At 39.5% G+C, this 26,353-nt stretch overlaps 1 protein-coding gene across 3 annotated transcripts; it reads right to left on the bottom strand.

The window, feature by feature from the left end:
* Nucleotides 1-352: 352 nt before the first annotated feature.
* On the bottom strand, nt 353-26,353 carry MED1 (mediator complex subunit 1). Of its 3 annotated transcripts, XM_040497373.1 has the most exons (17): nt 26,134-26,353; nt 23,355-23,461; nt 21,141-21,219; nt 17,661-17,715; nt 17,425-17,557; nt 16,677-16,705; nt 14,171-14,242; nt 13,459-13,533; nt 12,939-13,012; nt 12,490-12,579; nt 10,976-11,087; nt 9,973-10,097; nt 9,593-9,711; nt 8,405-8,606; nt 6,770-6,865; nt 6,546-6,651; nt 353-5,217 (listed from the first exon to the last, which is right to left on the bottom strand). In XM_040497373.1, the coding sequence occupies exons 1-17, from the start codon at nt 26,156-26,158 to the stop codon at nt 1,965-1,967; spliced, it is 4,752 nt and encodes a 1,583-aa protein (XP_040353307.1). In that variant the 5' UTR covers nt 26,159-26,353; the 3' UTR covers nt 353-1,964. The 3 variants fall into 3 exon arrangements, with proteins under 3 accessions (XP_040353307.1, XP_040353308.1, XP_040353309.1); XM_040497374.1 differs by lacking the exons at nt 17,425-17,557; nt 23,355-23,461; nt 26,134-26,353 and having other exon boundaries at nt 21,141-21,202; XM_040497375.1 differs by lacking the exons at nt 17,425-17,557; nt 17,661-17,715; nt 21,141-21,219; nt 23,355-23,461; nt 26,134-26,353 and adding an exon at nt 17,145-17,394.

Here is a 26,353-nt window from a genome sequence, read left to right on the forward strand (position 1 = left end):
TTCAAAACTAGGTGAGAAACTTGTGAGAAATCCAACCTGGTTATATGTCTGAGAGGCTGCTACTGTATCAGCATCACAAGATAAAGCACTCTGGTATCACCTTGCCCATGTCCTCCTTAGTGTCACCCAAGACATTTGACTCTGATACGGTAACCGATAACTTTTCTTGCTCCACTTTGCAATGTTTCGTTTCCTACTTCTTATTACCTTGGGACACAAAAGTGGCAGAGTTGTTGAGAGCTGATGACCAGAAAAGGGAGAACACTAGAGGAAATCAGAGACAGTCAGGAAAGAACGCCAAAGCTGATTTTCCAACTCTATGCTAACTCCAACCTGCAGAAAGAGCTGAATATAGAAATCTTCTTCATTATCTGATGAAGTCACTCCGTTTATCACACACACACACAAATGAATCACCTGGCTTTTTTTTTTTTTTTTCTTTTTTAATCCAGAAGAGTTGTGCTGGGGACCGTGCCCCGTCCTGCTGATACAGATCCTGAATGGAATCATCAGGAATGGCACAGTGCAGGTGTCAAAATCAAAGTAAGGCCGCAGAATTTTGAGAGGACCCTCCAAATACTGAGAACTTGTGTTGCACTTCATGTGGTCTCCTGGATTTCTATATTTATGAGAAGGGCTTCTTATTGATGTCCCCCAGAATCCAGACTCAGACCTATTCCTCCAAAAAGGTCCAATTTTGTTGCTACATAGTAGCAAGGGTTTATCTTCATGCCCACCTAGCATTCCAGGCCCCCATTACTTTCAAGTGAGCTTGAAATTGTTTTAAGTGAACTATGGCTGCAAATTTTTTCTGTTTTATCTAAGGGAGCATACAGTGGAGTGATTAAAGTCTGGACTCCTTCTCCTTACGATAAAGAGAAACAAGGAGCCCAGCTCTCAGGAATGGCATCAGTTCTCCAACAAACAAAATGCTGGGATGTGGACTTTTGGCACATTGTGGAAATAGGAGAACTATTAATTCTGTAATGGTTTTCATGCCACTGGGTCAGGGAGGCTGTACCACATTAAACCTTACTACATCTGAAAACATGTTTATATCCCAAAAAACCAGCCCAGCCTTTTTTAAAGAAAAACAAGACTATAAATCAATACCTCCACAGGGAGGTAATTCCTAATATTCCTATGATGTCTGAACCCTATGATAAATCTCCTAAAACAAAAATACCATTTTGGTTTTTTCTACTTAACTCCAAAGGTGGGCTCTAATCTGCATGGGCTTGATGGTACAGTACCAGCACAAGCTACAGGCTCCCTACCACCAAATAAGCCTTGCTTTTCCACCTCCCCTCACTTTGAACCCTGAACCTTATAGAATTAGAAACACTGTATAAAGACAAACAGATAAAGGATTAAAATATTATGAATAAATAGCTAAAATTATCTTCCCTCCCCCAATCACTCCTAAGAAACAGACACCAAACATTACTTAAGTGTCCAAAATGACCAAAGTCCTTCATTTGCCCATGCCTCAAATGGACAACTACCCAAACAAAGTGAACAACCTTCATGCAAATGCATCAAGGAATGTATTGCTTTTTCATTTGCTGCCCAGCCCTTCAAATACATGCACTAAAATGAGTTAAAACATGGCCTAAAAATGGAAAAAGGGGAAAAAAAATATATATGAATATTTCCCACAAAACTGTTTCCCACCCTTCCCTCTTCTTATGCCCCACCCACCCCCTCCCTTTCATAAGCAAGTATTTTAACCTTTTTTTTTCCTTTATCTGGCAAAAGAAAAAGTGATTCTTGGTAACCAGAATCAAACCCTATGGTCTCTTTAGTTGGGTCTGGCTATGCCTTTCTAAATTCACCCAGCTCGGTGTCAAAACCATGTCATTTAAGATTCTTAAACACAAAATGAGACCTGCCTAACTCACCCCTTATGGTGGTTTGCCTATACACTTAGTTTTTCTCTGGCCACTTTTGTCTTAAAAAGGTTCCTAATTGCCAATCAGGGCCACATCCATAAGATCGTCATCTTCCTCCCCAATCATAAAGTCAGGGCTGAGCCTTGATGGCCTGTCTGTAGATAAAATTGTGTTACTTGTCATAGACAAGGACTGGTCTGAAGAGATGGGTGATTTAGACCAACTCTCTGGCTTGAGACTATGAGATTTTTTCTTGTCTCGGTCTTTGTCCCGGTCCCGGTCTCGATCTTTGTCTTTTACTTTCTTCTTTTCTTTTTTGTGCTTCTTATGCTTTTCTGTGCTGTATTCTGGAAGTGGTCGGATACCATCATCTGAGCTGGGACTGTTCTGATAAGATTTCTCCGCTATGGAGGAGCCTGACTCACTTTCACTGTCCAGATTCTGGGGAGTATATGCTGGTGACTTACTATGGCTAGGAGAGCCACGCTCATGCTTTGGAGTGGAACCACTGATGAGTGGAGAGCCATAGTTTTTGGAAGAGGCCATCTGAGGCCTGAGCCCCTCTCCACTACTTTCCCCAGGTTTCTGCAAAGTCACTTTGGCTTTAATGCTGGGGGAACCCCCATCATGCTTGCTGATGATAATTTTTGCCACACCTGTGCTCCCCACATTTTTTGACTCTGAGGTCTTCTTAGACGAATCCACTGAGCCCCCTGAGGTGGAAACCTTGGATTTTTCTTTATCACTTTTCTCACGCTTACCCTGGAACTCTCCTCCTGACATGTTATGTTTGGAGGACATAGGATGGCTAGAAGAATTTGTGCTCACCCCCATCTGGCCATCCATTGGGTCTTCACCTCCAGGGCCACTGGTGACAACCCCATGCTTCAGTTTATCTATGACAGCTGTTAAGGACGGCTTCTTATTTCTGCTGGGGGATTTCCCTTTGGAACTCCCATGCTGGTTCTGAGAGGAGGACATGGAAGAGCCACTTGAAGAAAAGGAAGAGGAAGATGCTGTACAAGAATTAGATGATGGGGGAGTTTTCTGAGACAATGAGCCTGAGGATCCTAACCCTGAAGATGACTTCATGCCAGTGCCTGAACTAGTTCCAGACAAATGAGAACCACCAGAACCTGAACTGATGGGGGACTTGGCTTTAGAAGATGGGGGAGTCCCAGGGACAGGCTTCATTGGAGAGGCAAGCTTATCAGAGCCTCCAGGTGGCCTTGAATGAGAAGGGGATATGTTTGGTTTACTTAAAGAGGGATTCATAAGTGAAGATGGCTTCCCTTGAGGTTTCATTTTAGTGCTGCTGGAGCCACTGCTCAGTCCATGCTTGGTAATGGGAGAGGAGCCTGGCTTCCCCCCAGACTGGGATGAATTTTTAGACTGGCTAGATCCAGTAGACCCTTGGCTAGAATATACACTGCTACTTAACTTGGAACTTGAAGAACCTTCTGATTTACTGCTTTTCATCTTGCCTGAGTTGGAAGCAGAAGATGAGGAAGAAGAGGAGGAAGAATGGCTATGGTGGCTTTTACTGCCTGAGGAAGACACAGAGCCACTGCTGGTATACTGGCTATGGGAGGAGGGCTTGCCCACCATCACGGTGCCTTTAGGAATCTGAATAGTGATCTTGGGAATAGGTGGTGTGGCAACACCTGGGGGAGTCTGCGATCTTCCTGAACTGCCTGGAGATTTGGATCCACCTGTACTGGTAGGTGGGGTGAAAGGTCGGTTAGAAGAACTGTGAGATGGAGACTTTCCCTCAGTGTCTGCCTTCTTTCGCTTTGGAGGCTTATCTTTGCTTTTACCATCGTTAGAAGGGGTCCGGCTGCGCTTCCCTGGTTTGCTATCTAATCCTGGCCCTGACAGACTACTATTACTGCTGCCATTGCCTTCCTTTACTCGCTTTTGAGTCTTTTCTTTCCCTAAGTCCCCAGTAGTCAATAAAGGACTCTGGCTACCACTGTGATGCTCCATGAGATCTGTAGGACCCAAAGCCTTACCAGCCACTGCTATAATACTGAAATCAACTGTGTCAGCTTGGCTATTGCCTTTAAACTTAGTCTCCCCATTATCACCTCCAAGCATTGGCACCCCCAAAGTATTTAGTGCCTGAGATGCAAATCCTTTGAAGTCATCATTATCTCCGCTTTGGCTACTTTCGTCAAAATATTCTTCTCCAAAACCACTTTGGCTCTGGCTGTTCAACAAATCAGGATTAAAATCTACTCCATCAGGAAAAAAATGATTGGTAGGAGAGTCACTACTGGGGCTTCCAGCAGCATCTGCAATTAGGTCAGCTGGATCTGTGTATGGATTTTCATTATTATTGGTTTGAAAGACATCAGGGTCAAAGAGGGCACTCTGAGAATGCCCAGAGCTTGAAGAATCTCGAACAGGGGTGCCAATGGGTGGGCAATCGTCACTAGTGCTGGGAAGCTTAGAGGCTTCTTCCGCAATGTCTGAAAGGATATCAGTTACATCTGGGCCAATGCTGTCTGAACTGGATAGCCGGACCATCCTTTGAATACTGGGCTGGGGGTGAGGTACTGGTTGTGGGTAAGTTGTTGGGGGAGTACTGCACTGGCTTGGAGCTGGAGTGATGTGTGGTGTATCCAGCGTGTCTGCTGTCATGTTGACATCAAAGATAGGGTTCTGTGAGTCAACATCCATTGAAAATAGCTCCCTCTGAAAGTCATCTTCAGTCTGGTGCTTGGGTTTGTCAGGTGGTAATCTTGATGACTTCTTCTTCTTTGTCTTGTTGCTTCCCGGGCATATTTCCATCCGGGGTGAGCCGGAAGAAGAGTTCTGCCTTTCTAAAGGGCTGCTTCCATAAAGGGTTGAGAAATCCTGGGCAGGATTATCTTTAAGAAGGTTCATGAGCATCGGGTGGTTCTTGGTGTTGCCGGCCATCGAAGAGACAGGTGGCGGCGTGTGATGAGGAGGGGTCGGACTCGAGCCAATGGTAGACCCCCCGTTCCCTGTGATTTGCAACAAACTGGTAAGAATTGGGTTCTGAGACACCTTGCTGAAGTCCTCCCCATGGCCCACCGACTCATGCCGATCTTTGATGCTCATGCTCATATTAAACAAGGTGGTAATGGGACCCCCCGGAAAGGTGTTGGTTGGTGTAGTGGTACCACTCATTGGGTTGTTGCCTGTGGTCATGCCATACCCTGGGCTGCTAGCCGGGGGCAGGTTCTTTTTCACCATGTCTTCAACTGTCTCTGCAATGAGGGACAGTGCTGGGGTGTCGGCCTGAATGGTTTCAGCTTTCCTCCGAATAGCCCTCATCGTCACAGGGATGGACATACATCTGTAAGAAAAGATGGAAAAAACAAAGTTACCAATGTACTAACTGCTGAATGAAAACAAATTTTATTTGGGAGAACAGGCTTTAATTCTGCCTGAGTTTCAGACATTCCATCAAAAGTTTGCATTAAGCAATTTTCAGGTAAGGCAAGTAACCCAAAAGGCAGGAGAAGTTCTATAAAATGCCAGAGCTTTGAGCAAATTCATTCTAAAAAGAATCTGGGGGCGCCTGGGTGGCTCAGTCGGTGAGGCATCCAACTCTTGATTTCGGCTCAGGTCATGACCTCACAGTTCATGAGACTGAGCCCCACAATGGGCTCTGCACTGACTGCACATAGCCTGCTTAAGATTTTCTCTCTCTGCCCCTCCCCCGCTCGCACGCACACCCTTTCTCAAAAAAATAAATTTGATAAAATAAGAACCTGTATTAGTAAGCAATCTCAACCTCTTCTGAAGCACTAACAAAAACCAACCAACCATAAACAGAGTCCAAATTAGATATCATACTGAACTAAAAGAAAACTGATAATGAACTTGGTAAGAAAATGCCTTTTGGGGCTTCACATGTGACTAATGAGATTGCTATTTATCTTAATGAACCACTAGAAAAATTCCTTGACCCATCAAGTTCTAAGCTTTAATGGCTTAGATCATCCCAACACTATACTGTGAAAAATGCTATTATTGGTATAAAATCTTGTTTATTTTAAAGTAGTTTTTATCTTACAGATAAATTTATAAACATATTTTTGAAAACACTTTGCTCCAGAACATTGTAACAACCTTTCTTAAAAGACCAGATAGTAATATTTTAGGCTTTTGAAGATCATATGGTTTCTGTCCAGCTGTTCTGCCATCTGAACTTAAAAGGCACCACAGACAATACGTAAATGAACAGATATGGCTGCGTTCCAATAAGATTTACTTACAAAATAGGCCACAAGTACCTACTCCAGAAAAATCTCAAAATTACATACTAATGTTTCTGGGAAGCTGACTGCCTTAAGTATCTTCCCACATGCCACCATTTAACATATTACATATGTTAAAAAATGAAACAAAAGTGAAAAAAAAATCTACATCTTATTTCAGCTCTCCCCCTCCTAAAAGAACCCTAACACTGGGCCTAAAGTTACCTACCTTACTTCCTATTACTCTCATAATATTTAAAACACCAAAGCTCACATTGCTTTTGAATCCTAAAGCAGAGGAAGGTGAATTCAAAGCAGTGACTATATGCTCTCCTCCTAAATTTCCAGTTCAATCTAATACTGAAAACACACTCCTTATACTCCTCTTAATGGGACTCTGAAGGAAAAGGGCCAGTGCTACCTTTGAACAACTTTGGCAATGAAGTCATCTGTGCAGATGAGTGCATCTGACAGCCCCTTGTACAGTTTACAGCTCACATGTGTTGAGTCCTGTACATCCATAACCACTGAAAGACAAAATACATAGGAGGTATTTGAGAGAGACTCAGCTTCTGATTTTTCAAAAAGAAGATAAAGGGACCAAACCACTGCCCTAAGAGAAGTGCTAGCCCCCTCACAACTCACCACACACCAGGGAGTCATTCACAGGGTGCTGAAAAGATACGCTGAAACGGGACTCTGAGAGGGGACACACTTCAAATTGGAGGAGCCCAGGAGAATCTAAAAAGCAAAGAAAAGGATCATAAAATAATCAACCAAATATTAGATACAAGTAAATACTAATCCCTAAGTATACAGAAATTCTGTCTCCTTAGAAACTAAATCCCACACATTTTTTAACACACAAAACTTACTACATCATTCAGAGGTGATGGAAGGAATCAGATTCCAAGGACTATGCCAGCTTATGTTATAAATACTCCAAAAAAACAACTAAACTTCCATTTTCTAAAATGAAAGCCATTTGATCCCTAAATTACTGGAGACCTTGACGGATATAAACACCTTGCCTTGAAAGTGAATTCTGAAAAGAAACTGGCCAAGAAGAGTTTTTCATTCTTTGTGATAAGCAGATATCCAGAACCACTATAATAAACCCTGCTATCAGTGTTTGCAGATGTTAGCTATGCAACCCATAGTTTGGTAAGCAGGGATCTAGGGGCTATCATGTAAAATGATACAGTTATGCCAAATACACGTATGTAACTATCATCATAGGTTCTTAAGCCAAACATGCTGGCAGCCCGGAGATAAGGATCATGTACTTTCTTGGAAAAAAGCATATGCATCTCTGCAGGACTAACTTTGTAACTATCTTACGAAAACTAATATCCAGATGTCCTGAAACCATCTGGAGAATTCTCCCAGGATTCAAATACATGACATAGAAGGGTCATAAGCACACTTGCATGTGGTCAGTGCCATTACTCTAAAATTTCTCACTTTAAACCAGTTCTTATTCTCAAAAATGCTATCTCCTGATTTAACTTCCCTGTTTCTTTTTGCCTACCACTTGCACTGATACATTTCTATTTGTGAAGTGCTTTACAACTAAGGTAAAAAATTAACTGTGGTTAACTAGAGCAGCCAAAATTCTTTTCAGGGATAGCAGTATGCAGTTTTCTAATAGCAAACTGCATTTGAAAAATATCAGTATTCAGAATCCTGGGAGAAAAAGCAAAGGGCACAGGTCTTACCCCCTTTTAAGCTTAAGTTCCCCAAAGAATGGGGAGATGAAATATACTCAGGCAGGACTAAAAGCTGGGAAGCATTGTCCTAAACAACCTTGATTTAGATATCAAGAAATCGTCTCTGGGATGCCTGGCAGCACATGCGACTCTTGATTTCAGGGTTGTGAATTAAAGCCCCATATGGAGTGTAGAGATTACTTTAAAAAAAGGGGTAGGGAGGAAGAAGTCATCTCTTCCTACAGTGTCCCAAGTTCTACCTTACATATCTGCTATAAGATTCAGGCTCGTAGGTACCCAATTATATCACTGTATGCAGAGAAAGAATAAATTCATTACAAACAACTAGTGGTTTCCAAATGCCAATTTATTGATGAGTTCTATCATAACTATTTGTGGAGCTTAAACTAGATTCCCAACTCCTACCACTGAGGTTCTGTATCAATTTACTTGGGAATGGAAACCAGTTTTAAAAGTTCTACAGGGAATATAATAGGCCACCAATTTAGAGAACCACAAGAGTAATCAAGTTTCCATTTGCCAGTAACTATATCAAAAGGAAAAGTAGTACCTTCTTTCAGAATAGTTCTTTTGACACAACTTCCTATTAGGGTGTTATAGGCCACTTGATGTCTGATCAGATTTAGGATCAGAGGAACTCGGCCAGGGTGCTGAAAGGTGATTTTGCTAACTAAGGTTCCCTGTAGACTTCTGCCATCTGGAAGAGGAGCATCCTTGTTGAGGAAATAGCAGTGCTGCTGACCTGGAAGAGCCTGGGCAAAAAGAACAAAAGATATGAATGCTATTTATTCACCCATCATGCTTCAACCACAGAAGCATGGGGGGGGGGGGCGGGGACAACCCACTTCTCAAAGATCAGCCGCAATTCCTTAGTGAATAATAAAACTCCACAGTGAATTATTTGGTCAGCTGATGTTATCAATTACTTGGCTGAAAAGACCTCTTTTTTGTAAATGTTCTGCTAGTGGTTTCCTAACCTAGCTAAAAAAAATTACCTCAGAAATCTGTTTAAAAAAGGTTCCTGAATTCTAAGTGCAAAATCTATATTTTAAATAAAACACCTTATATAGTTTAATGCAGTCAGAATTTGGGAACTACTACTTTAGTCTAGACTATCATCAAACATTCAAATAAATTCAAGTCCAGAAGAGGTTTTGGAACCTTCCTTAATTTATTCATTCCAGGACTTTCTTTGCATGTACTTGAAGGATCTTTTCAGGTCATGACACTTGAAAGAATTAAACATTAAGAATTGTTAACATCTGGGGTGCCTGGGTGGCTCAGTTGGTTAAGTGACTGACTTCAGTCTAGGACATGATCTCACGGTTGATGGGTTTGGAGCCCCATATTGGGCTCTGTGCTGACAAGCACAGAGCCTGCTTGGGATTCTCTCTCCCTCTCTGCCCCTCCCCCACTTGCACATACTTGCTGTCTCTCTAAATAAATTAAAAAGAAAAAAAATTCTTAACATCTACTTAAAAGCTTGTAAAAGTTCAGGATACCATTATGAGACTTTCATCTGAAATTTTGGCCATGAAATGTACAGTTATATCCTGACTTGGAAGCTCATGCTTTCTTCAGTATGTTTCAGAAATTTCTGTGATTTCCTGCCTGAATGAGGAACTAGAAAATGGCCCAGTAGTCCAAAAGATATGTTTCTGACCTCAGTATTCCTATAAAGGAAGATTCTGATCCTGGGTTCAAATATAACCTACAACAATCTATAAGCCTTACTTACAGCATAAAATCGCATGTTGTGATTCAAAGGTATGGGGTCAGGGTCCTTTGACAGCTCAAATTGAGTGATTAATTCATAGAGGGGTACATAAGTTGGTTGAGTTTCAAACAATGGAATTCCTGGAAAAACAAGAATATAATGATCACAATAACATCAAAATGGTGACAGCTCTGTTTTCCCTTTGTGACTTCTATTTCATTCATCCATTCATTGAAAAAGTACTTACTAATAAGCATTTACTAATACACAGCACCATGACATTTATACCCATCAGTACTTTTTTGAGACCTGCAAGACTGAAAGAGGTCTAAAATAATCTGAATTTGAAGTTTGTTTTTTACACTTTTAACAAGTATTACCTCCTGATGCTTAAAACTCACCTGTGCAGTTCTGAAGTTTCTGAACAAATGCTCTAGATACTGGGATTGGCTGGGGAAATTTCAAGAAGAAACAGGCAGGAAGATCAACACTGTTGGCACTGGTGATTAAGGAGAAGGAGGGAGTCCTTCAAAAAAAAAAAGGGGGGGGGGATGGTTGGATTTTGACTTGATACGAAAATAAAAAATCTAAACATTTGTTCTTAGACATGTCCGTATCATTTAACAAAAGCCTATCAAAAAAGTTCACTCTTTCAGGGGATGCCTGGGTGGATCAGTCAGGTAACTGTCAGACTTTGGCTCAGGTCATGATCTCACAGTTCATGACTTTGAGCCTTGCATCAGGCTCTCTGCTGACACTGCGGAGCCAGCTTGGGACTCTCTCTCTCTCCTCTCTTTCTCTGTCCTTCCCCTGCTATTCTCTCTCTCGCTCAAAAATAAACAAATATATATTTTTTTAATTTTACTCTTTTGGGGACACCTGCCTCAGTCAGAAGAGCATGCGACTCTTGATCTTGGGGTCGTGAGTTTGAGCCCCACATTGGGTGTAGAGATTAGTTAAAATTAAAAAATAAATAAGATGTTAAAAAAAATAATAGTTCACTCTTTCAACTTTCTTTCCCCAGTTCCAAAACATCCTATTCATTAACCCTTACGTACTTAATCAAACATCTATCCTGAGACAGGCTCTCTAGTTATTACTCCAATATGACTCCAAAACAATATAAATCCCATGATAACCTAAAAAACTGAAGCAATCATTAAACCAAGGGAATTAGTACAGTTCTCCTCCTTCTCTGTCAGGATAGACAATGTGTTCTATAAGCAGACTTCAGACAGGAACATTCAAATAGATATTGAAAAGAGGAATTAAAAAGAGAAAATAAAAAGCCAATCTCTAGAAAGTTAAGTGAGAGAAGAGCCAAGTGAAAGTATTACTTATTTCATACCGGGCTTGAAGTTGGAAAAAATAAACTTTGCTACCCTGGAAGTATATTTAACTTACCATTTGTTGTCAACTGGATGTGACCCCATAATTAATGGTGCAATTGGAAGTTTATACATAGCAGATGTTCCTTCTATTGTCACTGATGCGTTCATGCCCAATGATCGAGGAACTGAGAATAGGAAAGAAAAGGGGTATTCTCCAAAGTAACACAAATTACAAGGATCTTAACATTTAAAAACAAAAAAACAAACTACCTTCTGCATAATTTGCTAACCCTAATTTGTCAGATAATATAATACCTGTATGACTTAGAAGTTTGAGAAGCTGCCTTCTAACAACCAGTATTTCTGTCAGTAAATAAAACAAAATACAGGAAACCATATACTCCAAAGAAAAAAAATTAAAAAAAAAAAATTTTTAATGTTTATTTCTGAGAGAGAGAGAGAGAGAGAGAGAGCGAGCATGAGTGTGCACGCAAGCACGGGGGAGGGGCAGAGAGAGAGGGAGACACAGAATTTGAAGCAGGCTCCAGGTTCTGAGTGGTCAGCACAGAGCCCAATGCAGGGCTCAAATTCATTTACAGAGAGATCATGATCTGAGCTGAAGTCAGATGCTTAATGGACTGAGCCACCCAGGTGTCCCAATTTTTTATTTTATTTTTTTTATTTGAGAGAGTGCAAGTGGGGGAGAGGAGTGGGACAGAGGGAGGAGAGGAGAGAGAGAGAAAATTTTAAGTAGGTTCCCACGCTCAGTGCAGAGCCCGACATGGGGCTCAATCCCATCACCCTGGGACCAGGACCTAAGCTGAAATCAAGAGTTGGATGCTCAACCGACTAAGCCACCCAGGAGCCCCTTAAAGGCACATTACCGACATTTACTTATTTTCTCCAACTCCAGAATGCTTTTAAATAGAATTATGATTATAGGAGAATCAATGACTAAAGTTATAAGGGAACCAAACGAGGGATTAGGCCATTTCTCATTTTGTTTTAGTATATTAAAAAGCAAATAGAGGGGCACCTGGGTGGCTCAGTCAGTTAAGTGTCTGACTCTTGGTTTTGGCTCAGGTCATGATCTCACATGTTTGTGAGTTGGGAGGTCTGCACTGTCGGTGCAGAGCCTGCTTAGGATTCTCTCCCCGCAGGCACATGCTCTCTCTTTCACTCTCTCTCAAAAAACATAAATAAACTTAAAAAAAACAAAAAACAAAAAACACCATCCATTATTGTAATTCTTTAGTAAGTTGGCTAATTTTTTCACCTTTAATGTTTAAAGGGGATTATTTCAAGACAAATGGTTTATATCTTTTCATTCATTCACCTACTTGTTCATAAGCACCTATTAAGTTTGTACTATTATGTGTGTATGTATGTATGTATGTATGTATGTATATACATACATATGTATATACTTATGAGCGTGTGTGTGTTACAGATGCAAACTGAGAGAAACAGCAAACTTTGGTAGGGATGGCAAACCAGGAAATACACACAGGCTTGGGCGTTCAATTATTTTAAATATTTTTTAAACACTGAACAAAACCTTCAGTTGCTTTACAGTTAAAGCCTTACCATTATTCTCATGCAAAATGATGGGAGATGTAGTCTTATCATCCAGCAGATCAGAAGGAGAGGCATAGTACTTCAAGTTCATTAAATGACCTATGAAAAATAACACTTATCACTATATATTTATCAGGTAAATTAGAAATATAGAAAAACATTCCCATTTCTACAAAACTACATGAGAAAATAGTTTCATAAATAAGAGCATTCATGCTCCAAAGCAACTTATCAAATATAATGGAACCAGAAGTATTAATTCTAGTGCCAACAATTTACTTCACAATTTAAAAATGTAAATGGGGGAGGGCAAGCATTGACACCTTGGAAACCATCTAATAACACACAAGTGACTGTTAATTTTCTCCCTGTGCTTATAATCCCAAAGTGAAATTTAAGTAATGACCCCTTAACTAAAACTAAACAATTTTCTAAATAAGCAACGTAGGATCACATACCCCCACTTCTTGGAGTAAGATAGCCAACACTTCCATGAAGAATCTTATCCAGGGGACCAGCATTGGTTGCTTTCCTGTGAGAAAAATGATCTATGTTTGCTTATATTTTAGCCCTGAAGGTATTAGTGCACAATGTATTAATGAATTCAGCTGTTAAAAGTCTTACAATACTAATTTAATGACTCTTATAACTGGGCATAGAGCAATTGTATTTCACTTTCGAAGAGATCACTTACAAGTATAAACCAGTATGTAATACAGTGAACAAAAATTATAAGTAGACTATTATTTATAAGACCAGAGGCCAGGTTTGACAAGTCTTCAAATAAAACTGATGGAATACCAACAAACAACTTGGACATACCAATACTCAGAAAATGGAATGTGATCATTTGGGAAGTAAAATGAGATGGACAAGATATATGATAGAGGACCCTAGTAACACCCTAGATGAAAAGCTTTAAGAACAAAGTACCCAGAAGGTACAATTCAACAGAATTGACACCTTAGCCAGTCTTACCAATACATAACTGCCATTTTAGATAGATCCTGTTCTAAGGATTGGAGAGCCAGGTACATTTTAGTCTTCAGTTTGCTAGAAAGTAGATGAAGAGAACAAGAGTTAAAGAGTTGAAACACACACACACACACACACACACACACACACACACACACACACACACTAACATTCCCTTGAAGGCAATTCTATTTGAAAGACCCAAGCTAGTTAACAGAACCCCAGGTAGGTTAAAAATAAAAATGATGAGCAAGTTCAACAACTAATTTCTTTTCAGCCTAAAAATCATGTTGGGGCACCTGGGTGGCTCAGTTGGTCTAGCATTCGACTTTCGTTTAGGTCATGATCTCACAGTTCGTGAGCTGGAGTCCCACATCTGTCAGTACAGAGTCTGCTTGGGATTCTCTCCCCTGCCCCACTCTCTGCCCCTCCCCCACTTGCAGTCTCTTTCTCTCTCTCTCAAAATAAATAAACCTAAAAAAAATCAACATGTTGAAGACATCTCAAAGATTATAATGTCTTTTAGCATTATATCCATTAATGCAGATATTATTTATTTAAAATACCTTCAAAAGATATAAAGTTGGAAGCTATAGGGTGTCAGTAGGAGAAGAAATCACAAATAAGATAGGGCAGAAGACTCGGCAAATTTTTAAGCACAAGTATATTTATACGAATTTTTCCAACAAAAGCAAAAAAATAAAGAAATACTTACTTGTCCCCTGGAAGGTTATAAAGATTAACAAGACCCTTAAGGTGCTTAGAAAATTCATCAAAATTTTTTTCCCTATAAGGAGTTCAGGAAAGAAGGAGGAGAATAAAACACAATTACTACTCAATCTTAATGCAAAGTACCAAAAAATCATGGCTATATAAAACTAATTTTAATAATTTGCTTTACTCTTTATCCCCCCAGCCAAAGTTTTCTAGCATCAATCAAAAGTAGCAAAAGAAGGGGCACCTGGGAGACTCAGTCAGTTAAGCATTCAACTCTTGATTTCAGCTCAGGTCATGATCTCACAGTTTTTGAGTTCGAGCCCTGCATTGGGCAGAGTCTGCTTGGGATTCTGTCTTTCCTTCTCTCTCTGCCCCTTCCCAGCACGCGCGCACACACACACGCGTGCTCTCTCTCAAAATAAGTAAGGTTAAAAAAAAAAAAGGAGCAAAAAAAAAAATGTTTCCCTTTCTCCTTCCCATTTTTCTGGAGAAGGTACTTGTAAGCAGTACAAAAGAGTCAAAAAGACCTAATAGTTCATATACTACAGTAATTTGCTCCTACATAATGAGACTTGATTTAAATAAATCACTTTCTGGGGCGCCTGGGTGGCTCAGTCGGTTGGGTGTCTGACTTCAGCTCTGGTCATGATCTCACAGTTCGTGGGTTCGGGCCCCGCATCGGGCTCTGTGCTGACAGCTCAGAGCCTGGAGCCTGTTTCGGATTCTGTGTCTCCCTCCCTCTCTCTCTGCCCCTCCCTGGCTTGCACTCTCTCTCTCAAAAATAAATAAACATTAAAAAATTAAAAAATAATAAATAAATAAATAAATAAATAAATCACTTTCTTTTCCTCTTAATATGTAACTGAGATGATTGAATGTTGTGAGGGAAAAAAAAAACTTTTGATTGGAGGAAATGGAAGTCAAATAAATTTGGAAAATAGAATACTTGCATGCATATGGCAATCTAAGGGCAGAGAGGAAAATGAACACTAGGAGAGAGATGAGAGGCCTGGAGAAAAGGAGATGAGCACTATGGAGGCAAGCAACATATTCGAGAATGTTCCTATGACGAGATCTGCCCCAGAAAAAAGAAAACTACTACCTAGACCCCTTGCTTCCTAGAACCCAATATTCGGGTTTGGATTCTTAGTCAATTAGGCTCTGTGGGCAGGCTCAGGAATCCAACACAACTCAACAACTCTAATTCTCTGTATCTTATTTCAAACTTAAAAGAAAAAAAAAAGTTTCTTGAAAGCTGAATTGCCCTACCAATGTCAGATATTTGGTCAGGCATTTATTGAGCAAATATGAGCACTTACTACCCAAAATGCCATGAAGACAGTAAAAAGAAACAAGAACAGCAGCAAAATAAACCCTCTACCTTAAAATTATCACCTATACAAAGTGACTAAAAATTGCACACAAGGGCTAATATTCTTTCTGAAGTTCCTATTTCAAAACATGCTTACAAATTAACTTTAGAACACCACCAGTTAGTTCATAAATTGGTGCAGTCTCCTACTCCAGGATTAGAACCAGAAGTATTGGCTTTCTGGACTATTCTGGTAACACACCTGTTGCTAGACTTATAAAAAGGTTTTTATGTTGCATTGCAATTTTTAAAAGGTGGTTCAAACTTGGCACATTTGGCTAGAAACACATTAAAATGATTACTGCAAAGGCCGACTGTAAAACTTATTTCCTCACTATTAACACCTTAAGACATTTCCACGTATTATCTGAGAACTTCGCTATATTTAAAACATAAAATTGATGTAATGACTTTTTCAAAATCCCAGAAAGTAAATTTCCACTCAATTTAAAGGGAAAGGATAATCCAGAAGGAAATGCCATTAACTGCTAAGAAACTCTTCAAGCCTAGTGCTTTTCCTATGATGGGAGTTTATCACACATACACCTTAAATGTAAGACAGTTTTTCTCAAAATTAAAGTGAAAATAAGTTCTTTTCATGACATAGACTCAATTCTCTCAAGCCTTCTCTCATTCAATAATTAGTTTCTATTTATTTTTGTTGCACACAGAATTTTTGAGGCTAGATCAGTTTTCAACCAGGAGTGATTTTGCCCACCAGGGAACGTTTAACAATATCTAGGGATATTTTTTATTGTCACAGGTCAGGAGATAGATACTACTAGCAACTAGTGGTGGGGGGGGGGGGGGCGCAAGAATGTGGTTAAACATCCTACATTGCACAAGGCAGTCCCCTATAGCAAAGAATTTTCCAATCCAAACTGTCAATACCGCCAAGGTTGCAAAATCCTGGGATAGACTGAGTAAGTTAAGAAACCAAGCTAAGCCCATACTAAAAGTGAACAAACATAGACTGAAAAATCTTGACCTAAGAAAATAAGTATGTTCCTCAGGAGAGTAAATTTTTTCTTTTCTTTTGATAAAGACAATAACTTCTGACCAGCCTCAAGACCCAACTATAAAGAACAGCATTGTCTGCCAGTATCAGGGAACATAAACATCATTTGCTTACCTTAGTTGCTGTACAAGTTCTGGACAGCTCTGAAATTAAACAAATCATGTTAAAACTTTAAACTACTTTAAGGCCTTTGAAGACATCAAAAGTTTTTCTCTTTTATTAATAGCACATGCTTTATAACAACAACATTAAAACTACAGATGATCCTTATATTAAGATATCAAAAAGCATCTTCTTTCTACTTGGTAAACCATGGGGTTGGGGTGAGAAATTCAAGATCAAAGTATATGAACTAGTTTATAATGGAATCAACTTTCAGTAGTTTGTTTAAAACAGTAGGACCTCTCTTTAATGCCATCCTTGGAGTCCACATTCAACTGTCTTGGTTACACACATTAAACATTCATCTCTATTACAAGATTTTTCAGAGACATTAGTTATGTACAAGATTATCTGTCCTTTTTGATTATTAGCTCTTTGAGGATAAGAACTTTAAGTTATTTATCTCCATATCCCCAGCACCTATTGTTCAATTGCGGCTCATGTTTGTTGATATGAAATGGAAAGGGTTCCTCTAGCGTCTCCACTTGTCAAAGCCTTTGGATGATGTCAGAGATGGACCCATGTTATTCTAAATTCCATTCTAGAGCTATTGATATTACATTACAGCCCATCACATCATCTCTACAGTGGCTCATGAAAAAACCTAAGCCCAAGCTATTTCAAACCCCAACAATTCATTTTAAAATTAATGTCCCTAAGTAAACCCCACAGATTCCAGTGAAATATCAACAGCACATACCACAGGATTCTCCCCATGGTGAGCCACTTTTACATCACAAAGCTGTCCTGCAGGATCTAACTGCACTTCCACATAGAACATATCTGACGTGATGTAACATTCAGTGCCACTGGCACTGAGATGAGAGCCCAGTCTAGCAGGAACAAATCAAAACAAAAATTAATAGAAGACACATAAATAAAGCCACCCAAAGTCAACACTAAGTTAAATACTTCTGCCTAAGATAGACTACTTACCCATTCTGTCTTGCTATAGACTCCAAACGGTCAGTCATTGCTGGTAAAGATGTTACTAGGAAAGGGTAAAAAAAAAAAAAGGAAATCACAAAATGCTCCAAATAACTTAAATTTTATTCTTCAAAAACCAAAACATCCTAAGGAGTATATCCATACATTCAAGCCATTACATCCAACAGTTCAAATGCTTAGAATTTCTGTATGTTCATTAGTTAAGACTTAGCTGTGACCTAAATAGTAAGGGTCAAAAAAAAGACCTATTTGAGGAGCACTTGGCTGACTCAGTTGGTGGAGCATGCGACTCTTAATCTTGGGGTTGTGATTTTGAGCCCCAGTTGGGCACAGAGCTTACTTTAAAAAGATCTATTTGAGGGGCTCCAGGGTGGCCCAGTCAGTTAAGCATCAACTCTTGGTTTTGGCTCAGGTCATGATCCCACGTTTGTGGGTTCAAGCCCCACGTCAGGCTCTGTGCTGACATCTCAGAGCCTGGAGGCTGCTTCGGATTCTGTGTCTCCCTCCCTCTCTACCCCTCACCCACTCGTGCTCTGTCTCTTTCTCAAAAATAAACATTTAAAAAAAAATTAAAAAGATCTATTTTGGGGGCACCTGTGTGGCTCAGTTCAGTTAAGCCTCTGACTTCAGTTCAGGTCATGATCTCGTAGTTGGTGAGTTCAAGACTCAAGTCAGTTTCTGTGCTGACAGCTCGGAGCCTGGAGTTGGCTTCGGATTCTGTGTCTCCCTCTCTCTCTGCCCCTCCCCTGCTCTCTCTCTCTCTCTCTCTCTCTCAACAATGAATAAATGTTAAAAAAAAAATTTTTTTTTAAAAAGATCTATTTGGAGCGCCTGGGTGACTTAGTTTAGCATTCAGCTTCAGTTCAGGTTATGATCTTGCAGCTGTGGATTCAAGCCCCACATCGGGCTCTGTGCTGACAGCTCAGAGCCTGGAACCTGCTTCAGATTCTGTCTCCCTCTCTTTCTGCCCTTCCCCTGCTCTTGCTCTGTCTCTCTCTCTCAAAAATAAATAAACATTAAAAAAAAAAAAAAGATCTATTTGAAAAAATTATCGGACCTTTTTCCTCTCCCTTTTGCATTACTCATTTGGGACAAGTTATCTTTAACTTCAAAAAGACACATGTATCTGCTAATGCTAGAATAAGGAAAATTAACATCAAAACTAAAACCAACATAAAGAAATATTCAATATTCATAGCACCATTATTCACTACAGCCAAAAGGTGGAAACCCAAATGTCCATTCATGAATGGAGGAATAAAAATGTGGTATACACATGCAAAATATTACTTAGCTTTTTAAAAAAATGTTTATTAATATATTTTGAGAGAGCTGGAATATAGGATCAGAGAAAGAAGGAGGGAGAGAATCCCAAGGAGGTTTTGCACTATCAGTGCAGAGCCTGACCCGGGGCTCATTCCTATGAACTGTAAGATCATGACCTGAGCTGAAATCAAGAGTCGGATGCTTAACTGACTGATCCATTCAGGCACCACTATTTAGCTTTTTTTAACAGAGAGGTAATTCTGATACATGCTACAAAATGGATGAACCTTGAAGACATTATGCTAAGTGAAAAGTCAGTCACATAAGGACAAATACTGTTTCATTCCACTTACATGAGGTATCTAGAGTAGACAAATTCTTACAGAGAGAAACTAGAATGATGGTTACAAGGAGTTGAGGAGAGGGAGAAAGGAGAAATTACTGTTTAATGAATACAGGATTTCAGCTTGGGAAGATGAAAAAGTCCTGAAGATGGACAATGGTAGTGATGGTTATGTAGCAATGTGAATGTACTTAATGCCACTCAACTATAATTTTAAATGGTTCAAATGGTAAATGTTATGTTATGTATATTTTACCACAGTTAAAAAGTTAACAGCCTCTGCCTCTACGTACCATAGTATTTCCACAGATTGGGAAGGGCTACCAGTTTCTTAACATTGAGACTCTACGTTGAGTTGGAAGAAGCAAAAGTGGGATTCTCTACATTTTGATGAACAAGGATTCTTAACCATCAGAAAAGGAAACATTAGAAGGGGCGATGAAGGTTGTAGGCACCTACTCTCAGACTTGAGATGTCAAAGAAAACCCAAGGGGTGGGGGTGAGGGGGAACTATTCAGCTGAATCAAGTTCATTTGTGATGGATCAGAGTAAAATCTGTTTCTTACTTTCATTTCTCCCCCAAAATACACAGAAGTAGTAATTATAATCATAAATATTCAAGCTCATGATTTAAATTTTATTTGCTTTCCTGAAAACACTGTCCATAACAATGTAAAAATCCTTTAGAGTTAAAATGTCCATTTTCTTATTGCAAGTTAATTAGAAGAGAACATCTGAAGAAGAGTGCCTGGATGGCTCAATCAGTTAAGGATCTGACTTCAGTTCAGGTCATGATCTCACGGTTCAAGAATTCAAGTCCCATGTTAGGCTCTGTGTTGACAGCTCAGAGCCTGGAGCCTGCTTTGGATTCTGTGTCTCCCTCTCTCTCTGTGCCCCTCCCCTACTTGTGCTCTGTCTCTTTCACTCTCAAAAATAAATAATAAAACATTATAAAAAGAAACTGGGGGCGCCTAGGTGGCTCAGTCAGTTAAGAGTCTGACTTTGACTCGGGTCATGATCTCACAATTTGTTTGTTCAAGCCTCGCATTGGGCTCTGTGCTGACAGCTCAGAGCCTGAAGCCTGCTTTGGATTCTGTGTTTCCCTCTGTCCCTCCCCCCACTTGCACGGTCTCTCTCTCCCAAAAATAAACATTAAAAAAAAAAAGACAAAGAGAACATGTGAAGAAAAAGAACTTTCCCTTGCTACCTTATAGTTACCCTCCATCAACTATCTTTTGAGTCTCTACCAGTCTCCCAAATAGGATCAAAAATAAATGTTTCAAAAATTCAGGTGAGATCTCATCTTGGGGTGCCTGGGTGGCTCAGTCAGTCGGTTAAGCATCTGACTCTTGATTTCAGCTCACGTCATGATCTCACAGTTCATGAGTTCGAGTCCCACATCTGGCTCTGCACTAACAGTGCAGAGCCTGCTTGAGATTACCTTTCTCCCTCTCTCTCTGCCCCTCCCCTGTTCTCTCTGAAAAAATTAACTAAAAAAAAAAAAAATTAAGAGGTGGTCTCAACTCCATAGTGAAAACAAGAACACCACCTAGCAAAGAAAGTTTATCTATCTCAATTTATATTTCTCATGTAAGTATAAAATAGTCTTTATAAAACTGGGCATTTTAAGAAAGCATATTTCAGGGGCACTTGGGTGGTTCAGTTGGTTGAGCTTCTGCCTTCGGCTCAGGTCATCATCTCCCAGTTTGTGAGTTCAAGCCCCACAATGGGCTCTCTGCTATCAGTGCAGAGCCCACTTGGGATCCTGTCTCCCTCTCTCTGCCCCTCTCCCTCTTGCTCTCTCTCAAAAATAAACATTAAAAAAAAAAAAAAAGCATATTTCAAACATGTTTACAAACCTTTGAGAGCTTTCTGCAATGTCTCCAGACAGCTGACCAAATGTTGGTGCCCTCCAGAACTCATCACAACCCTCTTCTCCTATAATAAGTAGGAAAACATTCAAGATAGAAATTAACCAAGCCAACAGTGTTTCAGGTCAATGGACTTATCCTAGTAGTAATATTTCAGGATAATCCTCAGACTATATGCTATAGGTCTATATACTCTATATTCTCTATATACTCTGATAATCTATAGACTCCTGTTACTCTGTCCATCCTTCCACAGGAGGAAAAGTTCATAAACATGGATACATCCATATCCACATACATGAAGGTAGAAAAAAAGTATGCCCAGATCTTATTTTAGATTAGGAAGAATCAAATACAATAAATGAGATCAGCTTCCTGCAGAAGTAACTACATCCTAAATTTAGTCAGTTAAATAGGGTGGCTCAGGAGATCTGGCAATTCCCAAACCTAACAAGGTGATTTCTGTGTAATCTAAGAAATATAACCAGACCTTAGTAATATTAGAGTAACTCTAAAAAACAGAACGTGTAGTCCAGAAAAAGGGACTCCCAAAGAACAAAAGATCTGACATAGTTTTTCTAACTCTATCCAAAGAAGAAGTTCCTCTCTGCACAACATTCTATTCTCTAGAAATGTGAACAGCTTTATGATACAAAGATAGTTTTTCAGGCCTTTCCATGTCCTAAATCTCTCTTTGTTCTAAGAAACAAACAAACATCTGATTAATAATCTGGCTTCCCTTGTATCTTGAATAGATAAGGGGTTGCTCTGCACAATGGTAACCAATATTCTGGTAACTGGAAAGATAAACTCTCTGTGGTAGATTAATAAATTGGAATTCTGATTTACATTTAGTCTACTGAGATTTTGTTACTACGTCAGTTGTTGAAAACTCTTCAAAGTCTTAATACACCAACAAAATTAGGTTTCTGAATCTGCAGAGAAGTAGACAGTAGAAGCTATGGTGCCCAAAAACCAAGACACTGGTACCCCATGGGAGGGTCTTAGTAGCCATCTCGAATTCCTCTATCTCATGATGTCTAATGACAATATCATTTACAGAGCATGTTTCCAACTAGAATATGACTACCTTGTAATATAAAAATGACAACCTCTGAATCCTCAGACAGGAAAAATAGCCATTCTTCTTTTTAAAACATTAAAATATACATATATATTTTATGTACATAATCCTCAGCCAAAGGATATACATATATTTCTCGAATTTAGTTACATAAATCTTTAAGCAACACCACACTTTAATATCCATTATCTCACTCAATCCTCAAAATAAAACTATGTGGAAAAGCAAACTGGCATTGTGTGCTTCTATTTCCAAATAAGAAAACTGAGACCCAGTAAGTAATTTGTTCAAAGTCACATAGCTACTAAGAACTTCAAATATAGGTCTTTTGACAGCAAATTTAGTTCTTTTGCTGGAGCTATACTGATATGATCACATTAAACACTAATAAATCTATTAAACTGAACTTACTATGGACCCAAATTAAGACTTGGTGGGGAGGAGGGGGTACTTTCACTGAAGTATATAACATATATACAGAAAAGTATATGAATCTTAAGTGAAGAGATCCATGAATGAATTACCACAAAGTGAACCCCCGCGGCCCCCCCCCCCATCATTACCCAGGTCAAATCACAGAAGTAAAGTTTTCCTACATCATTTGACTACCACTGGAATCATGTGAATGAACTTTTAACATCCAGTCACTACCCCTTATCTTCTACTTAACTTCCATTTAAGGGCTCCCCATACTGATAAATGACTCAAGAAGTAGTAGTTGACAGAGTGAACAGGTGAAGCTTATTAAGAATTAATTGCAAACTCTACTAGCAGTGTAGATACATGAAAATACTATCACATTAGACTCAAGGAGCTTAATAGCAAGTGAAGAACAAAGGTCTCCCTACATCAGTCTATCATATGTGTCTCTCCTAGGTGTATTTCTAAGCACCTTTGCCTGAAGTACCCCAGTGTACTATAGCTCATGATTAACATAATTTTATAAACAGAACTTCTTAGGTAGACTCAAGTTGATGTGCACCATGTACTCAGGTGTTTTGTGATAAATAAGACTGAGGACACGCTATAATAATTGGTTTGAAAAAGTCTACATGGGGAGCTTAGCTTATTAAGTAATTATCTAAGCACAACACTTTATCCACCACCATAATCCTCACCATGACTTGACGCACAAGCTTAATGGTTTCACTCCAAGGTCTATTTTGGTTAAATTTTGCATGTAGCCGTTCCAAGAGAGAACTCATCTTACTCAGCTTCTCCGACTCTATGATACAAATTAGAAAACATCATTAGAAACTCTTTCAAGACATTTCAATTCTTCTTGCAAAAGAAACCCCCATACCTCATCCTTGGTAAGAACTCAGTTAAAATATTTTTCAATATCATTTACTTCAAAACATACAAATAATTTATTTTTAACGAGACAACACAGAAATTGGGGTCTAAGGAACTCCTTAAAACATAACTGGTTTCTATTCAGTCTTTTAATGAAAACCAAAACAAGAATCACCTCTAATCATGTGTCAGGATCAGGACTACAATTTAGTGACAAAATCATTTCATGATATATGTAGAGCATACATTTGAACATGGCCTTACTATGGTTAGTTGGTTTTCAATGTGAAATATAGGCTTTTTAAATTTTTTGATGTAACTCTAATAGATCAATATATATGTATTATCAAGAAAACAGGCTGTATTTGTCATTTTGGTTTTTCTTTTTTTTTTCTTTTTTTTTTTTTTAACGTTTTTATTTATTTTTGGGACAGAGAGAGACAGAGCATGAACGGGGGAGGGGCAGAGAGAGAGGGAGACACAATCAGAAACAGGCTCCAGGCTCCGAGCCATCAGCCCAGAGCCCGACGCGGGGCTCGAACTCACGGACCGCGAGATCGTGACCTGGCTGAAGTCGGCCACTTAACCGACTGCGCCACCCAGGCGCCCCTGATTTTTCAAACTAAACCTATATGGATAGGAAATATGTCAACAACTAAAGGATAAGTTTCCGGTAGAGGTAAGAGAAAGGTAGAAAAGACCTCGGTTTCTGTCCTGCGAGTGAACAAAGCTCTTATGCTCTCCAACCCCCTTAATTTTTATTACTGAATTATAATTTTCATTGAAATTTAGTTGATTTTTATTTTTGAAATGTTATTACATTTATTATTGAATGATAGTTTTTATTTTATTATTGAAATATGGTTTTTATTTTTATTTTCATTAAATTTTTACTTTTGAAATATAGCTGATCCTTCCTCTAATTCGTGTACTTTTAGTATGAGCAAGGACCTGTATTAGAGACCACTGGCAATACAAAAACTTGCAATATGGAGTGCCTGGGCGGCTCAATCCGTTAAGCGTCCAACTCTTGATTTCAGCTCAGGTCATGATCTCATGGTTTGTGAGACTGAGTCCCACATCTGGCTCTGTGCTGACAATGGAGCCTGCTTGAGATTCTCTGCCTCTCTCTCTCATGCGCTCTCAAAAAAAAAAAAAAAAAAAAAAATGAATAAACTTAAAAAAACGCACACACGCAATATGTCTGAGATGACATCTGTGAGGGTTTTTAAAAATTATTATTACTGAAATATAATACGAGCAAGGACATGTGCTAGAGACTGCTGGCAATGCAAAACACACAATACGACTAAGATGACATCTGTGAGGGGGTGTACATAAGTTAAAGTGGAAATAACCATGACACAGAGCAAAATGAGATATGCTGTTAAAAACAGAAACACATTACTACTCAAATGCAAAAAAGGAAAAGTTCATTATTAGTTGTGGAGATATTACAAAAAAAGTGACAGTTGATGTTGACATTGAAAGATGAATACAATGTCAGCAATCAGAGTTAGGGCAGTGGCATTTTCTAAATCAAGATTCAAACTCCTTCCAATGTCCTCATATCCTGGAAAACTGGTTTGAGGACCGTTTCAGCCAGTTTATATAGTTTTGAACACATTGTTGGCAATTCCCACTTCCAAGATTCACTCATTCAAGCATTATTTTATGTGCTGGAGATACATTAGTGAGCAAACTACATGAAATTCCTGTCTCGAGTTTCCCTTTTACACTCATCAGTCCTCTGCACCAAAGGATATACTTTTCTTCTTCCTCTTCTTTAAAATACACTCTCCACCCCCCTTTTCCTTAAGAAGCCTGATGATAAGTACTTTATACGAATGCTCAAATCAAACGCTCAAATCAAACACGTTCTGGGTCAGGGACTACACAACCATGAGTAAGGCAAGGCCGCTGATCTAACAAAGCTGAAAGTGGAAAAGATGGATAAACACTGATACAGTGATTCTTATTAACAGAACTATATCCAAAATACTAAGGAAGCCGTTAAGAGTGTAAAACTTTATAGATTCTAAGATTCCAACAGAAAAGTTGTTTTTCAGCAGTTGTTAATCTAGCCATTGAAACGATAAATTCAACGCATTTTACAAATATACAATAGTACAAGGTTTGACCACTGTGACATTCTATAGAACTACTGGCTTTTAAAATCTTAAGGTCCTATCATTTCACTCACGCCGAAACATCCTCCAATATTTGACACACAGCTTTATATCATTATAATAATATAATTATATTTTTAAACGTCATTATTCAAACATCCCTTCTAAAACAAGGTGTAAGCAAATTACAGATTCACTCGCCTGGTCTTCCATTAACTCTAGGTTAAAAACGTCCTGAGGCCCAAATGACTGCCCGTAGCTAAGCAGGAAACCTTCACAGAAGTTGGGAGCCCGCATCACCCCAAAGTCAGAGTCCTTCACCGCCAAAGAAGGCACAGTCAGAATCTAAAACTGACACCTATCCCGCCTCCTGGACTCCACGACCTCGGGAGCGTAGGCCCCCCAGCTTCTTCCACAGATTGGCTCCCCAAAGCTGTGTCCCGCCCCCTGCTTTCCCCCTCAAGTCACTCACCCTCGGTTTCCCCCTGAGCCTTCATCCTGACAGTGGGGAGGTCCTGAGTCCTACACAAGAGGATAAGCCCTTCCCCACCACTAACGAGGGAACCAAGTTGGTTCGGGCTTTCGGGACGCAGGGCACCAGCCGTCCCCACTCTTCCCAAGAAGGCTCAGTCTGAAGTCCCCGGCGGCAAGAAGAGAAGGGTGCTCCCGGCCGCCGCCATTTTCCCCACGGA

Source organism: Herpailurus yagouaroundi, unplaced genomic scaffold (genome assembly GCF_014898765.1).
Source record: "Herpailurus yagouaroundi ecotype Mexico unplaced genomic scaffold, PumYag 189, whole genome shotgun sequence".
Taxonomy (NCBI): domain Eukaryota; kingdom Metazoa; phylum Chordata; class Mammalia; order Carnivora; family Felidae; genus Herpailurus; species Herpailurus yagouaroundi.